The sequence below is a fragment of the Coturnix japonica genome, chromosome 8 (assembly GCF_054131305.1).
Source record: "Coturnix japonica strain WE chromosome 8, WE-NBRP24, whole genome shotgun sequence".
In the NCBI taxonomy this organism is placed as follows: domain Eukaryota; kingdom Metazoa; phylum Chordata; class Aves; order Galliformes; family Phasianidae; genus Coturnix; species Coturnix japonica.
The window spans coordinates 15,396,068-15,414,312 of record NC_140670.1 but is presented as its reverse complement, the minus strand read 5'-3'; the positions used below and the strand labels follow the sequence as shown (position 1 = coordinate 15,414,312).

At 40.7% G+C, this 18,245-nt stretch overlaps 1 protein-coding gene across 10 annotated transcripts in view; it reads right to left on the bottom strand.

Moving 5' to 3' along the window:
- PPP3CB (protein phosphatase 3 catalytic subunit beta) overlaps positions 1–17,687 on the bottom strand; it is a 47,956-nt gene extending 30,269 nt beyond the window's left edge. For 7 of the 10 annotated variants that reach the window (XR_014948617.1, XR_014948618.1, XM_015866511.3 and 4 more), the window contains exons 1-4: positions 17,451–17,687; positions 5,710–5,910; positions 3,445–3,569; positions 947–1,058 (exon numbers count right to left, since the gene is read on the bottom strand). Coding sequence is in view for 5 of the 10 variants with exons in the window: in XM_015866511.3 (XP_015721997.1) it covers positions 947–1,058; positions 3,445–3,569; positions 5,710–5,910; positions 17,451–17,520 (508 nt within the window). In the remaining 5 variants the exon portion in view is untranslated. Of the gene's footprint in view, positions 1–946; positions 1,059–3,444; positions 3,570–5,709; positions 5,911–17,450 lie in introns of those variants that run through there. The other 3 variants (XM_085554445.1, XM_085554448.1, XM_085554446.1) reach the window with 2 other exon arrangements.
- Between the last annotated feature and the right edge of the window lie 558 nt (positions 17,688–18,245).

Genomic DNA, 18,245 nt, shown 5'->3' with positions numbered 1-18,245 from the left:
ACGATACAAAGGTCTGCAGCTGAATCCCCCCATGTGGAGAAAATGGCACCCACTGTCACTCATTGATATTTGCAGAACATTTATTGAGACCAAAAGGTGGCTGTGAGCACAGTGAGGCAGTGGTGGTGCATTTCAGCAGTGGTGACAGTGGGCCACCTCCACTGGTACAGATGTTTACAAGTACAGCATGCAGATCTTGCTTATCACTGGCAAAAACACACACCTAATGGAGATGAACACGTTCAAAAGCGATGTTCTGCACCTGGGAATTTGCTCTATCAAACTGTTACTGTGCTCTTTGTATCTGTTGTAGTTTCCATGGAAATAAATAGGAGGCATTACCTTCAGAGTGATCCACATATTTTGTGCTATACAATTACATAGCATACTTCAAAAGGTACTGAGAAGTTTGTGACTTCTCATTTACACTGAAACGCTAAAAAGCAACTATACGTCATATCACATAACTTCTACCTTTGTTGAAGAGAGTTTTATCAGTGTATATGTTCCATTTATTAGTGCATTCTTACTAATAACAGATCTCCAAAAGCAGGAGCAGCTTATGTCACCACAACAGTTACCTTAGTAATACAGTTAAAATCAATAGCCAAATGGAAATTACTCAGCAGCAGGGTATTTTCTTTCTAGCTTCACAACTCTGTACAGCAGCTTGCATCACACTCCTGATTACGGCCAAGAAACCAAACTTTCTTCTCTCCAGGATTTATGCATTAAAGTTTACTCCATAACATATGCTTACAAACAACAGCCTTCTACATACTTTAACTCCACTGCCACACTTAACAGCAAGCAGTTTTACAGAAGTTAGCTGGGATTCCAAAAGTTTGCAGGACTTTCATTATACTAACAAACATCTCTCAAGCAAAATGACTGGAAATCATTAGGTAGGAAGTAAAATAATGTTATGTTCTTAGACAATACTTACATTCTTGTTTAAAGGTAAAATACTCTGTTAGGTGTCTGCATTCATGGTTGCCTCTCAAAAGAAATAACGTGCTTGGATAGAGAATTTTCAGGACCCATAAATACAGCACACACTGTTGGAAAACAAAGACATTCAATAAATTACGCTTTAAAACATGTTACTACTCAGACACTTTGAGTAAGAATGCCAACGATATAAGAACAGCTCAATATGCCATTACAAGAATACAACACTATTTCTCCCAACCCAATATATCAGTTCTGGACCACAGTTATGCAACTGGTTCAGTTTCATCTAGGCAATGCATGTCACTGTGCAAAGAATCTGATTTTTTAAGGAAAGCAGACATACACTAGTGGAAACAAATGATAAACAAAATCCACCAAATATCTGTTTAATTTAAAGGCATCTGTATTGTTTCAGAGGGTTTTTAAACTAAGAATTGATGGGATTTATCATTTTACCCTATCGCCCCCCCTAAAAAAATGGGAACACCGCTTGTTTATTCATTGTTCAAGCAGTAAATTCAAGTTCAGCTAAACAAAATTGCTGGGATTTTAAGCGTGGTATTGATTAAGCCAAAAAGAACATTTATTGACCTGTTCCTGTACCAGCATATATACTTTTTACTATTATATACAGACTAGTTTTCTATGTCCTATTACTTTCAGTACAGAAAAGAAGAAGTTGTGTATATTTATGGGAAGAACTCCATTTTGATCCCGTAAGCCTGCTTTATACAAATACAGCACAGCATATAATGAATTTTCCCATTACAGAAGATGGTATTTGTTTAATCGAAAACAGTTTACTACTGAAGTATCAACACAATTTTAAAAGTTCTAGGATAGACCAATTAAAGAATTTATTAGAGAAAAATCAATTTTCACTTTGTGCTTCTAAAGATTTCACCTTCACTGTTGTGTGAAAAGACAATTCTATCAAAACTATGTTCCATTTCCAGTCACTAAGAGAAACTCTGAAGTAACCATATAGTGACACTCCCAAATCCCACCCAGAGCTTAAATCACTTTTTCTAAATGTTAAGGATTAGCAAACAAAAATTTATCTATAATTTATTTAATTTTTTAAGGAAAATGTTGGAAGCAAAGGGCTAAATTTATTATTTTAACATACTATTTTTTCCTTTCTTAAGGAAATGTGGGCAAAGCACAGGCCCACCTCCACGTGCTTATAGCATTTCAACTTCATTCAGACAATCCGCCACATACTTTATTGCTGCTCCAATAGCCACTTTGAGCAAAAAAAGACACAGATTATCTCAATGAAGAGAAGCACATTAGAAGTCCCAGAGTGTTTTTCAAGAGTATATTTAGCATATCTTCACGTGTTCCACAACTCTATTTAGCAATCCAAATATTACATTAAAAATACATTAATATAAGATAAAAAATAATGAACCTGATCTGATCAAAATATTCAAGCACATCCATTGTTCACAAGGTTTTCTTAAGTGTAATGCCTGAAAAGTTGTTTTGTTGCTACAGTTTATCGTTGCTATGTAAAAATCCTTGAAAAGAACAATTAGCTTATTTGTAATCACCAAGGACAGGCCATGAAGACCAAGTGAACACACAGCACATCTATGTTGGAATTTTTCTTACAAATGACTTTCTGAAGCAATCACTCTTGCTGCTTCTCCTGTTTGTCTGCTGTCCCTGAAAACTCCTTAGCGCATGTCATTCACAGTACATACACATGCCCACACATACATTATTAGAACAGCATAATTTCAATACAAAGCCTCATACACCAAGCTTTGCAAAATCCTATTTCTAATGGTACGCCACTCTATTAGATTTGATATCTATGAAGAGATCCCAAGCTGGCTCAAGCAGAGCAGTTAACTGAATAAATCCTATGTCTGGAAGTCACTGATATGAATATGTGAATACCTGCGTGAATATCATGTGTAACGTATTTCATAAACATGCTGAAAATTAAAAAAATTACTTGAATTCAAAATACCTGAAAATAAATAAATAAATAAAAAGGCAGAAACACACATCATCCTTTGGGAATATCTGTAATCGCCCTCAGAATTTTAACAAAGAAAAATATCAGTAATTATTAAATAACATTATATATATAAAAAAGGAGTCTACTTTGTACAGATAAACATTTTAACACATTGGAAGAAGGGCATCTCAGTCACAACTCACCTGCTCTCCAAAAACTTATAAACACACCTTAATGCATATTCCCAGAGAAACAACATCATATGTAATAAAGCTACAGAGTTCAACTGTCATAAAACCCAATTGCAGAAAGAGGAGGGAAAAGGAGTCTGGTGATTTCCACAGGACAGTCCAAATCACTGGTCAATATCCTCCTGTAAGTAGGCCTTTGTAATAGAAGGAAGCACAGCAAGGAAGAACACATTCAAGTGTTAAAGCAGACCTAAAATGTCATTTGCAAATCTCCATGAAAGCGTGCTTATAGAAAAATTTAGGACAAACAGATTAATATTCCGTTACCTCTATACTAAAATAACCTCTGTCTACATAGTCACCGAGGAAGAGGTATCTTGTGTTAGCAGGTGATCCTCCCACTTCAAACAGCTTCATTAGATCAAAGAACTGGCCATGTATATCACCACACACTGCAAGCAAAAATTTTGTTCAAATTAATTGAAAAAAATCTAACAGAAAAGTCACTAAGTCATAGTTCAGTAAATAGCCACAAAGTACTTCTAATAAAAAGACATGCATAGAAAAGAAATAACAAGATTTTGAAGCTTCACCTTCTGTTGCTCACTAAGATACTGCTCTCGCTACATGTGGCAATGCTGACAACGATCAGACTTGAACCTGGCAGACAGTGGAATATTTTTCAAAATATTAGTTAATACAGAGAGTGTTGAGGTCTTGAAAGCTGTCAGCAGCTCTTTACTCTCTCCCCCAGCCCCTTATGCATCTTCACAGATCTGCCTTGGTATGCATTTTGAAAGGGTATTGCGATGTTGCTTTGCAATTACTTGCTGTTTCCACAAGGGACTGAAAAAAGCAGGGAAGCCTTTGTTTTCTAAGTCTGACTATCACACCTTTCAACAGCATCGTATCTTCTCTTCTACCCTTCTCCTTCAAGTAACCATGTTCATTATTTCAACAGTGGATTTTTCTTGTGGTTTTAGAATATGAAACAGTACAAGACCAGTGGTTAGCACAACCTAAGGCAGAAGTGCCAAAGACAACAGATGGGAAGTCTCTGAAGAGCTTGCAGCAATGCCAGGTCATCTTGCAATTAAAAAACAATAAGAACCAAACAACCTCAAATGGAAGAGACAACTGCTCCTAACTCCTCATTCCCACAGGAATTTCCAGTGCAATGGAAGTCAGGGGCTGCTTTGCTGTTTCTGCAGGGAGGTGCTGCTGATAGCACTCAAGAGCCTATGCCTTCAATCGACACAAAACGTCACTGATCAGCTGACCAACAGTCTCTTTTGACTTCATAGTGAGCTTCAGTATATTTGGGGTGGGGAAACAAGTCTTTCTAATTTTTCAAAGAAACATCAGATATGGCACTTGACAGATTGTTATTTCCTCAGAGCAAAACAATTGCCACAAAGACCTACAAAACATTAGACCAAACAAAACGCATCCTCTTGCATGTCACTTCTCTGAAGACTTCTACTCAAACTCTGTAAGAACATTCCTCTTTTTCAGCTTCCAATACACCAGTAACACAAGGCAGCTTCCCAAACGAAGTGAAAGATAAAAATTCTAAACATATGGACTTCAGTTTTGAGCCTAGAACTTAAAAATATTCTGAGTTCAGCTAGTTTGTTTCCACCAGGTCAACAGTTTAATTTCTCTAAGAGGCCAGCAATGATACACTATTTCAATGTTTTCATTTGCCTGACATTAACAAACCAAAGCAAGCTGATGCCCTGAAATAAGCATTTGAAAACACTTAGTTTTGCAAGGTCCACTCAGAAGAAAGCTTTCGAGTTAAAGACAACTTGATTTGAACACGCATACAAAAAAAAAAAAAAAAATAGAATCTTCATTTATTATTTTAAACTATAGATACACAATAAAAATACTTCCCATGAAACTGGATTTTTTGTAGAAAAAAATATATATATGTTAAGGACACTAAGACCATCATTCTCCAGGTCAAATACAAACAGAACTAATCCAAGTACAAAAATAGCCCTAAAAACACTACAAGTCAGTTTTATATCACAGTGGATCTGTCCTGTTACATTAAAGATGGCAAAACAATCTTCCGTTTTCCAGTACTACTGCCCTCATAAGAACACCGTTTTGCACTCACTCATCAGTTTCACCTACAGAGGAACTATAAGGTGTATTTTTCACTCAGAAATCTAGGTCACAGCATTTGCTTAAACAACAGCAATTAGCTTCTCTTCACATACATAGATTTCAGAATAACTCTGAGCTCACTTCTCTGTTCCAGGGAAGTGTCTTTGTTCCCACTTACACCACAGGAATTAGAAATTCATAATTCGGAAGCATTTAACCACTTTCTCTTTTGTCATTATAACCCTGTTTATTCTGTTTTATTCCCCAGCAGATTCAATGCCTCAGTTTTACACGGTAACGAGCAGTGTCTTTTTTTAGGCCATCTGGGTACTGCTAAGCAAATGCAACTGCGCGAGATTATTCAGAAAGATTACACAGAAATTTTATCCTAGTAATTTTAAGAAAATCCATACTAGTGAAAAAATGGAATATTTAAAAAATTTAATTATTAGTGAAATAATCCAGAAATGTTACCTGTAATTGGAGCTTCAACTTCTATCATAGTTTTTTCCCTCCGTAATATTGCAGCACCCTCATTGATGATTCTAAGTGCAATTTCTTCATCCACTCGACCTTCCTTTATCAAGTGGTTCTTCAAAATGTCAACCCTGGGTTTTCCATCTGTGTCAAACACTTCTTCAGATGTCAAACGATGCGTTGGTGGAAAAGGGACAGCTAAAATTTAAAAGAAGACACACTAGTCGCAACAATGCTATTCTAAATATATAACCCAACAAGAAGGAACAGAACCTATCATGGAACAGCTGTTAACCAAAGCAAATTTGTCTTCCAGTCAACAAACTCAATGACACCATTGAGAACGGGATAGAAAAGTGCTTTCTGCATATGTATTAAAAGAATTAACACCTACACATGTGCATAGAAACTACAAAATTACTGAAAGGCACAGCAAAACATACAGCATTCGGTGGAGTCAAAACTGCCTTTGTAAAGGAACATGATATTTCTCAAATACACTGGCATTCTCTGAAGGAAAGAGTATTTGGGATGCAGGAGATCCATTTAATATCCAAGCAGACTTGCAAAAGGCACTTTAAAATATGGCCATCATCAAAGACTCTTCAAAACAATACAAAGACCCCAAAGGTAGTAAAAAAAAAAAAAAAAAAAAAAGGACAGAAAACTGTTTAAATGGTTGTAAGAAAAAGGAGCTGATAGTCAGCATGAGGAAAGGAAGGTCGTCAGATCACCCCCCTAGGATCTGTGCTATTTAACATATTCATAAATTACACTGAAAAGAAGGTCACTCATACAGGGGTGCAGTTTTCAAGAGACAACAAGTATTCCGGACAATGAAGAACCGTGCAGGTTATTATGAGCTACAGAAGAAATATCAAATGGCTCAGCAAGAAAACACAACATTAATTATTAATAAATGTGAATTAATGAAGAAAATCAATTCTAATTTTACATATAAAAATCACAGATTATAAACTTACTACTGCTATTCAGAAGCAAGGTCTTCCCCACTGTTCTAGAAAAATACCCAGTTAAGAATTCCTATCAAACGAATAGAAAACTAAATAAGATACAATTATGCCACTGATAAATCTAGTAGGCAATTCTGGTTCACTTACATTATAAAGGGAAAACAATAGCTGGAAAAAAATAATAGCTAAAGAACAACAAAAAATTTAAAAAGTTCCAATGGTTTCTGCTACAGGAATAACAAAGGTAAGCTTGAATTCTGCCTAAAATTATGAAAACTAAGAGGGACTGTAATACAGATCTATGGCGGCATTAATGGACAAGGTGAAACAACTCTCCCTCAGTGCCCATATGGCAGAAAGGCAGCAGGGCGGACTTCAACAGTTCCAAGTTCTGTCAGATTGCTGATTAAGCAGCAGAACAACTTCATACTCTAAGGAAAAAATCTGCGATTTTGGGAGCCTATAGCATAGCCATCATGAATAGATAGAAAACCCTTCATCGAGCCTGTTTTCCTTATTCTCCTGTTGTACTGTCTCCAAAAGATTAAACTACTAATTGAGGCTGCCCACGTACTTGACACAACTTCAGAAATGTCCGTAAGTACCTGAAGTCTGGATCCCAGTTTGTGGATCAAAAGAGATCCTATGTGATCCATATCTCAAAGAAGCAAAGCACATAAGGGGTCTGAATTGGGAACCAAACCAGGCTCAGGAGCTGCCAAGACTGTGATTTGACAGATTTGACTGCAGCTTACACAGGAGTGTAGAAGGGACCCACAGGGATCACCAAATTCAACTGTGCACTCTCTTTCCTTACTCTTCAAAGCAAAACCTTACATTTTAAAATCTAAGCTGAAATACTGAGACATTCTCTGACTTCACTGTAGTTGCCTTCTGGACCACTAGCGATATATTGCTACCTTCTGTTTTGTGCCTTAATAAAAACCCATCAGTAAAACAGCTGATGCATAGTCACATATTCTGAAAGGTAATTATATTTGAAAATAAACCGCAGAATTGCCTGCTTTTTTTCCCCCTCTAATAAGGTTCATAAGTAGAAAGATGCTGAAAATCTTGCTTTAACGTTACACAGCATAGAACAAGTTTGGCATTTTGGCTTTGGACATAAACGCTTTATTAAACAGCATGGCTTTTCTTCCAGTCCCTGCTAATAGTCAAGTCTCACTTGGAAGTGTTAAAATGCCACGTGATCCAAATCTAAGAGATCAAAATGCAACCACTTCTGCTGCATGTACAACTATTATTTACAAACCCAAACCTGCTTCTGAAAAGAGAAACCCATCATTCCAACAAGACAAATTTAATGTATCTCTGGAAACATTTTATCATGGCCACACCATCTCAGCTTCCATATTCTCTGTTTATTGAGCTCAACTTTCCAACCTTCATATTCTCTTCATGTAATTTTTGCTTTATTTAGTAATATAAATATTAAATCATATTAATCTGTATATAACTTTCTAGACAATCCCCTCCCCATTTTACACGTTATTTGTGCCACAAGGAGCAAACCTGCTCCACACAATATAAACTTCAGATTAAGTAAATATTATCTAGTAAAGTGGGTCTGTTCCTTTACTTGAAATACTTTGCCAGATATGGTTTTGATGACTGGATTTTGGCATAAGTGCTGTGGTATTAGCGTGATCCAGTTGCTGTATCTCACCATCTAGAGCTAATAAGTGATACTTCTGTAAGTTCAGATGGCAAAACCGAGGAGCAAAACACCAGAGGAATGAACTTGATAAAGGTTGCAAGGCACAGATGCTAAGCTTGATGAAGAACCTATGCTGCTGAATCTAGGTCCGTGTCAAATGTAGTTGTTGCAACTACACAAACATGCACACTGTGAATATCCACGAACGAATGCACACAAAGTGAGCTGGTAGGTGAGAAAGTCAGTTACTAAACAGGGAAGTCACGTCTGTTTGCAGGTGTCAAGTTCATGTAAGCTTACAAAAGCAGGCAGTTCCTTTGAGGGGATGGGACCACAGATGCCTTCAATAATGCCAAGTTGAGCTCACCCTTTCATGAGATATCAGACAACTCACCAGGTAGAATTCTCCTGCTTTAGCTGTTACAAAAGCATGAAAGATCATGCCTTCACAGAACCAGTCAATCAACACTGAGATGCAGTTTTAACTGTGCTTCATTGGCTCCAGAACTACTCCTGGAAAATGACCTACTTAGGTAAAAGACAAACCTTTTTTCTTTCTGGAGACTTCCTGAATAGATGTAGGACATGGCAGAGAACTGGATGCTGAGATGACCGGCTTTGCTCTCGCACAAATCATTACTGACGTACTGTGACTGTCAATGGCCTCACAGTTCAGAAGGATGGTGCTGACCTCTTCCTTCTGACAGTCTGGAAATACCTCAAGAGTTCTCAGCATGTGGCAGGGAGAACTTTGTTAAGGGTCCAGGTAATATTTTTTCAGATCAGATTCTATTTCAACAACTACTGATTTGAGTTTTAATTAATATATTTATAGAAATTATGCTTGAAATGGAAAAACCGGATATCCAGGGGTTATCTTTAATGTACCAAAATCATGAATGTTAGTATCAGTATCAGAAGCCTTAAAATTATTTCCTTGGAGTTTAACAAAAACCTTTTTCCCTGCACTATATGCACTGCCCAAGAAGAACATGTTTTAGAACAGCCTTCGGAGAAGGAAGAATAAAACACAGCAGTGACTTAACCTGCATCACTCAATTGGAATAAACCAGCAACACTTTTTATAAGAATTGATTCTTTCCAATTCAGGCTTTTTATCTCAACATTTAATACTATGTTAGAGCTGATACCTCTGAAAAATAGACTAAAATAACATTTTAGTAGGTTAAGGATGACCATTTTTGAAGCATGCAGACCATTTCTGCAAACTAATGGGTTTAATTAAACCTTTGATGAAGTAGTAATAGAATGTTATAGCCTAAGGAAAAAGAACTGCAGCACAATGTGTTCCAAGACTGAAATACAATCTGTGTGTTTCAAAGTCTTTGTGCAGAACCTGTGCTCTTGGGACTGCAACAGAATGGTAATTAACAGGAATTACCCCAAGGAAATAACATGGTGTTGGTCATTAAAGGAATCCCTACTTCCACTCCCCGCAAAGCTAAGCAACAGATAAGCACTGAGAGCAATGCTAAAGCAATACATGCTCTGATACAAAGTAACAGATTACATCCCATCAGTAAAAGTGGAGATCTTAGTAACAATGATAACACACCATGATTTACAACAACACACAGGATTTTCTAACTCAAACTGTTGCTTACCAGTAAAACACAATCGATTTCATTGTAAAACATGGATGGTACAGTTTTAAGTGCAGTGATTCAAAACTTTAAACACTAAAGCCGGGGGGGGGGGGGGGAAGAGTAACTTGGTTCTGTCAGCAAAAGGTGATGATGTTTTCTATTCCTACTAACGTACATTTGCAAAGAAAAAAATGATCTTTATGTTGTAGTGTGACTTAAAACAGAGATATCAGATGAAAAAAAAAAACCAACCAACCAACCACCCACTTCTAAACTTAGTTCTATAGACAGATCTTCATGAATCTCTGGGCTCATTCGTTTACACCTTATAAACAAACATGCCATAGAGATCCAAAAGTCATCATCAACCCGGATGGATAAATTTGCAGCACACTGTGAAGAGCTTCAGGAGCAGAAAAATTACATTAGTGTGGCACTCCACTCAATGCAATAATCCCTGTGGAGAGGAGCAGTATGGCAACTAACACAAACATGCTACTTCCAGACCCAAAGCAGATCTCACATTGCCTAGTAACTGACTACAACAGTAGCTGCTAATAAAATCTAACATGTAGATGCTGTAAATTTAAACCACACTGGTAGATGTGCCCATGTTACTAACTGTGGTTAAACCTGGTTTGTATCAGAGGCACCCTGTTGGAAAAGGTTCATGAAACAAGATGAGATCAAAGCTCCTAGACAAATGGTAGGAAAAAGCATAAGGGATCAACTGTACAATGTGCACCCACAAGCAAGCATGGAACTGCTCCTAAGACCTCCAAACTTAAATTATTCTCTTCTCTGTTCGACTATGAAAGAAAAACGAGCCCTTTTTCCTCTGCAATGAGGACCCCATGTCATGTTCTATAAACTGGGCTTTGGCTTTACAAGCACACCCAACTGCTCAGTTACCATTTTATGCTTTAAAAGTGTTTTTGATTTCACAGGTAAAGCCTCAGATCATATCATAAAGGTTACTTACAAAACACATTGGGTTTGTGTCAGATCTCCAAATTTAATACAAGGGAATAACGCGATGCATTGGTGGCAGATATGCATGAAACACACATTGTGTCTCCACAAACGTCAGAATGGTTTCAGCTGGATGGGACCTTGAAGACCATCTTGTTCCAAGCCCCAGCCATGGACAGGGCTGCCCCCCAAATCTCCTCCTAGGAGGCAAGTGCATACTCACTGCTGGCTCATAAATGAATACAACTCATAAGTGAATACAACTACAGTGCTCTGTGAAGAAAAGCCAGCATTTCACTTTGCCAGCATTGTTGTCAGTGTTTGTTTGGCTGTGTTTTGTGGGCTTATGGGGGTTTAGGTTTTACAAATGCATTGCCAACTACAAACCAGCATTCAGAAAAATAACAAACCCTAATTCCTAGCTTATCTTCTGGTCCATTCCCGGGAGAATTCACCTGTCTGTGCAAATATTTATAATGAACCAATTAGAATAGCACCCATGACTACTACTACCAGGACAGAATACATCCAATTGTCCTTTTTCACTTGGTCAGACATCACATGAAGAATAGGATGAAGACATCACAGATGGTTGGCCTACAGACCTGCAACCTTGACAGTATTACTTAAATGCTAACACATGACAGCATCTTCTTGAATCAGAAAGCTAGAATCAATAGGTGTCAAAAGATACAAGTTACCCTACTCATCCCAAACAATGCAGTACAAAGTCAGTTCCTTGTGAATTACAGCATTACTCCGAAATGCCACAAAAATTATCCCCTTATTCAAGTTCCTTTAAAGGCACGTCTCTTGCTACAGCGTCAAGTGTTCTTTAAGCTTAGACAAACGACCCTGTCAACCTTGAAGCTTTGCTAAAGCACTGCGGGCACTATTTCTTTTATCTCTTGCAGTCTTAAAAATTCCATGAAATTATAAATCTCAGATGAAACCATGGTTATGCCCAACATGTCAAGTTGCATTCACCTTTTACGCTGAGCTTTTTTTCTATTCATTTGGTGGATGCTTTTGAAAATTTCTCTCAGAAAAGAAATATTACTTGTCTGAAAACCACAAGTGGGAGGACCATCCTTAAAAAGGACCGCACTGTTATGCTAAGAGATTATTTAGAGTTTAAATGTGCTTCTGCCCCGATGGAAATCACTGTGCTTCATGTTCCAAACAGGGTGGCTTAAGGATTTCCTCCAGAGAAACAAGTTTAATTACTGCATGTAATTGCTACGAATTCCACAATTTAAATTACAAATTCATTTATTCATGCTATATGAAAAAGCATTTCACCTTTCCTTCGTACTCAGTTCAGGAAAATGTTCAGTGCTACTTTTCTCCTTCTCACTGGAAAACAGAAATTGCAGTTGCTTCCTATTAATCTTTTCTAGTAAGAACTGCTGTAGGCAGTACCCAACAATGCATCTCATGTATCTACCCCTTCTCCAAGTTACAGATTTATAATTATCTGTTCTACCTTGCACAAAATGCACCCTCTGCTGCTGAACATATCTCTAGATAAAGAAGAAACCAGGACAGGGGACCAAAAATTAGATGCTGCCATTCCAGATGAATATCTGACACAAGATGTATGGAATAGCTGCTGCTGCTTCCTCTTTGTCCTGAACTGATCTTCTAACAATCCCTGAATTTCCATCAGTCTGTTCAACAGTCACCAAACCAGTACTGTCACAATACCACCCATACAGACCCTAACGTTTATTTCCAGTGCTCGCCACAGCAAAGGACGTTCCTCCCCTGTAGTCTCTACTACTTGGCCTTCATCACAGCTGTATCTCCTACAGCTTCACTAACCACTTGCTCAGTCTAACAAAAGCCTTCTGAGACACCTCTGAAAGTTTGCTATCACAAGGAAGCACTATTACTTTGCTATTCACTCCGTTTTCTAAATAATTTAAGAATATATTTAAAGGGCGCAGAAGACCAATGTTCATCTCCTTCAAATACAGAAGTTTATTACACATCAGTGTATTTTCTTTCCTAACAAATTTTGACCCAAAAGAGGCCATTTCTTCCTTTGCTTCTTTTAAAGACTCTGATGAGGGAACGTGATCAATGGCTTTGCCTGGATCAATCACATCACTGGTTCCTCCAAAAAAAATGCTAAAAATTCCTCTGGATTTCCTTCTATGAAAACTGGACCAATTCCTCTTTAATACCATATTTCTCCAGGGACTGAGTCAGTCTACTCTTTCACAAGTGCTGCGAGTCTGCTTAAATTAAACTCACTGATCTACAGCTCTTCAGTTCAATCTGGAGCTTGGTAAAAATGCTGCTGTGCTCCACTTCTCAGACTCAGAAGATGAGTTATGCCACAGGCTACAGAAAATAGATCAGCAATTTTGCACCCAAAAACCTAAAGAAAAAAAAAATTCCATTAGCACCACTTGAAAAATGTCTTTTGGTCCCAGGATATACACTTTTTAAGCTTCATACTGTTGGTAGGTACTGAAACCATTTACATTTCTGTGTGACTCCTTCAGTCCCATTTGGGGAAAAAAAAGAAACTGACACCTGGGAAAGAGCTATTAGGCTTTTCCATCACAAACACAGATGAAAGTAGTTGCCACCCCAAGCCTCACCTGCCAGCCAGCCCTACTGAAATTAAGGCAGGTGTGGATTTTTTGTTTCCTGCTTGTTGTTATTGTTTACAGTTCATGCATTCTCACTGTTCCCTCAAAAAATGAGAAAGACCACACATGACTATTCAAACATTAACTCATCAGATTTCTGTTCCATTCCATTTTCTCTCCCACATCATAACTATGATTTCTTTTTCCCCCAAAGCGTTAATAGTCTCTTCAATAGCCTCCTGCTCCTCCATCAGTTTGCAATCAGGCTAATCAGGCATTCTAAGGGCCTATCTGTATTTTCCAGTCATGGTGTTGCTTGTATGCACCTATCCTTTCATCTGTGTGTCCGTATTATGAAGTCAAATATTACAACAATTCTTCTTCTCCTTCATGGATGTCACTGTCAAAAAGTAGCTATTAGTATTTCAGTTTACGATCCTGCTCAAGGCTAAACCGTGAGCTACTTCTCATTGGGATTTGTGGAGTAGTTGAGTTGCTTCAATGAACTATCATTTAATAACTAAAAATGACCATCTATCTATCACACTTCATCATAGCTTTTATACAAATCAAAGGTATCTTGAACCCTCTCATCTCCAGAAAAGCAGACATCACCTTCACATATGTTGACCAAAGGCAGTCACTCATCACAAAAATAAAGTCAGAAGAACCAGATCCAGCCATTAAATACAAACAGCAGTTTGAATGCTATCTTCCACAAGGCAGCACAAGACTGTGTTCTTCAGAAATAAAGAGGGCACCTCAGAAGGCAGCAAATCAAGAAGACAGGTACCTTTTCTCTTCTCTGTCACATGCAGGAACAGAAGCCTGGCCATCTGACGGGCCATCAAACATCAAATCACAGAATGGCTCAGGTTGGAGAAGACTTTAAAGATCATTGAGTCCAACCACAACCTAACCATACTACCCACATTCTAACAACTCTCCCTGGGGAGCCTATTCCAGTGCTTAACAACCCTTTCTGTAAAGAAGTGTTTCCTGATATCCACCCTAAACTTACCCTGGCACAACCTGAGGCCATTTCCCCTTGCCCTGTCACCAGCGAATCTATGCATTTCAATTCCACAGCTAACCAATCATTTATAGGAGAAACTGCAAGTACAGATTACTTAGACAACTTAACTCAGAAATAAAATAAAAATTAAAAAGAGCTTTTAATATACTATAATACAAGTAGACACCGATTTGTAGTTCTTATTTGAAAGACATGCAAGGCCAATGCAGGCAGATGGCACACACAGCACATCTGAAGCCATGACTGTGTTACATACACGTCCAATGTGAATGTTCTACCTGACAACATCTCAGGTATTTCTTAGACATGGGCACCTCTGATGAGCAGACAAATATACAGGTCAAAACAAAAAGGAGGCCATACCCTAATTATTACCCTACCTTCACTAATCAACAAACTATTTGTATGCAATTCAATTAATAATTCAATTATCACATCATTAGTAGCTAATGTTTTTTTCTTGCGAGTGTCTCTTGCCCACTTCTGCCAACACGTATTAACAATGAAGAATTTAACTTCTCATGGCATCTTATTTTTAATAGTTTCTGTTGCTTTTCCCCTTTCCACCAAGAGAAAGAAAAAGCTGAAATAAGAGTAATAGATAAAGTGCTGGAAATAGCAGCAAGCACAAAGTCCTGAACTCGTGTTTCTTCTTCAGCAGATTTGAGAACCCAACTACAGCCCAATGCTCTACTGCACAGTCACACCAGGTAACATCACTGCATTTTGCTTCCAAGCTCTGTGGCTGTTCTCAGGGAACTGAGATGTTATAAATGAAACGCCTCAGCAACGAGAGGCAGAAAACCTGGATGCCTCAAACAGATTTCTTCTGGGAGCGGAGCTGACAGCATTCAAGAAATCAGATCCTCTGACGTGGTTTTCCAACCAACGGTGCTTCTGAAATCTGGTGAAAAATGATTCCCTTAAGAAGATCCCCAGAAATGTGTTCCAGGAAATAAATTCATTAATAAAGTATCTAGTCCATCACTGATAGTTATCAAAAAGCTTTGAGTTCTACAATGATTCTTCAGCATTCAAGAATTAAAAAGCACAGAACGTTATTTAACCATTCAACACTTCCACCCGGTCCATGCCTTTTCACCAGAATAAACTAATATTTTCTGTCTCCTGGCACACAGTGCTGACATGACAAAAGCAGAGGGCCCACCTATTTTAAACCAGCATCACCATCCCTGTAGTCTGTTCGTCATGCCATAGGTAAGAGCATGGGGAGCACTCCCCGTATGTGAGAGGTAGCAAGTCTATTTGTGAACAGAGATGTCACATTTTAACATGCTTTCAACAAATGTATTTCTGTTGCATGGATACACCCGCTGTGCCCTGACACAACCTGCAATCCTGCATCGCTGGGGTTGCTGTGGAAATATTTCAAGCTGCACGGCACCTCATTGGGGCAGGGACCGGCAGAGCAATCTGCCCTTCGTACTAAGAGCACAGCTCCCTCCAGAACCCCACAGTTCAGCATGGCAGGTACAGAGCAGGCAGGACAGCACAAAGAAGAGAAAAATGACATTGTATGAACACTGAACTGGCTGCAATTCTGCCACATGAAGATACCAAGGCCTGCTTATCCTTTACAGCATCTCTGTATCCCACACAACCACGTTCAGGGAAACACTGTAGCCTCAGGCTGTGATCCTGCTAGGATGAAGCAAGCCCTAATTACCCTTTTTAGCAGATTCAAAGGCAACACCTAACACACGGTTAGGAAGCCTTTGGAAATCAGCAGGTTCTGAAGAACTTGACATTTGTTACAACAGATTGCAGTAGAGGTATAAGACCTCAGCAAGCCTAAATGCTGTTACAACAGTTTAGCACCAACAGCCCTAATTAACACAGGTCCCAAATTTGCCAGTTCTATCTTTTTCAGCTCACAATGTGTTCAGACAAATCAACAGGTTAAGCAACCCCAAATGGGCAGCAACTCACTGTGAGCAAAGGTTTCCAGCACGCTGGGAAAAGTCCAAATCTCCAAAACATTGTAAGCTTCCGAGACTTTAATTAGCACTTGCTGAAAAGAATCCTCTTCATTTCCCAATTAATGGGATCTCTCCTCTGAAATCAGCTGCATTGTGCATACTTAGGAATGCCAGCCTTGCGACCAGACTGTTCTGTACACAGCCATGGATCTCCAGCTGCCCCAGAGCCACGGCCAAACTCAGCACCATGTCAGACCTGTGGGTGCTACCTGTCATCCAGGCAAACAAAGAGCCACAATGCTCATCGCTGTTGGCATCATCCAGACAGAAAGGTTCAATCTAACAAGTACATCGCTACAGTTGCAAAGGGTCACTCTCCTTGAAACGCTAAGATGACACGCTCGGCAAGCTGCGTTTCACAGCACTGTGTTCACCAGACGGCCTCAGTGTCACACAGCTATCTGCTTGGAAACGTTTCACCTTTACCTCCCAGCAGTGCAACGTTCGGCCTTCAGAGACTATCAGTAAAACCCTGACACCCAGGAAGAAACGAATCAAGGTGAGTCTGCTCATCAGAACCGACCGCCAACAGCAGGAGGCTGCGGCTCTCCTTAGCCCTGCACTGCCAGCCCGTAACGACCCGGCATCGATGTGCGGGCAGCAGAGAACGGCACGAAGGGCCCGACGCCCCCCAGGCGAGAAGCCCCCACGGGACGGAGCCGGTTGCGGCCGGGCCGCACGCCGAGCCGCGGTACAGGCCTACAGGGCTACGCGAGGCCGCTGTCCCGGCTCAGCCCCCACTCAAGGCCGAGCGGCGCGTTCCCCCGGCGCGGCGTCTCCCCGCGGAACAAAGCGCTTTTCCTCGCCCCCCGCCCACGGACACCCGGTTCCCGCCGGGGGTCCGGCCCGTCGCCCTCGGCTGGCTCACCCTTGACGGCGCGCTCGCTGGTGGCGTGTGGCGGCAGCAGCAGCACCTTGCTCCCCTCCTTGGCGGACATCGCTGAGCGCTGCCGGGCTCCGGCGGCTGCTGCTGGGCGCCTTCGTCCGCCTCCTCCGCCCGCGGGCTGGCGGGAGACGGGCGCGGGGCGGCGTCGGCTACAGGGCCCGGGCGGCGGCGGCCGGGCGGAACATGGCGGCAGGCGCGGCTCCCAGCTCCAAGCGCGGCGAAGGGACGGGCCGCCTCGGGCCCGGCATGCACCGCGCCGCCGCCCCACGACGGGACTGCGGGAGCGGGGCCAAACTCCGGGCTGCCACGAGACGGCGGCGAGAACGGAACGGAGCGGGGCTGTACACAGCTCCGTGCGGGGCGGCGCGCACAGGAAGGGGCGGGGGATGCGGCACGGCCCTGAGGGCTGCCCCGGATCGGGGAGGTGGCGGCGGTACCGGCGGCGCCACGACGCTTCCACGCCCCACGGCCCGGCCGCGTTAGGGCCTCATCAATAGAGGGGCGGCGGAACCGTGCGGAGCCGCCACCATGGAGAGCTCCGCGGAGCCGCCCCCGCGACCGGGGAGCCATTTTGTAAAGCGGCCTACGGACCGGCCGCACCGGCAGCTTCCAACCCGCACCTGTGTCAAAACCCCTCTGAACGAGGCTATAAACTGAAGCCATTTACTGTGTTAACTGCCAACAAGCCCAGCACTATCCAGCAGACATCTATGCACGTACATAAAGCTATACGTACACAGACACAGCATACATCTTATACAGTTGCTGCTTTGCATT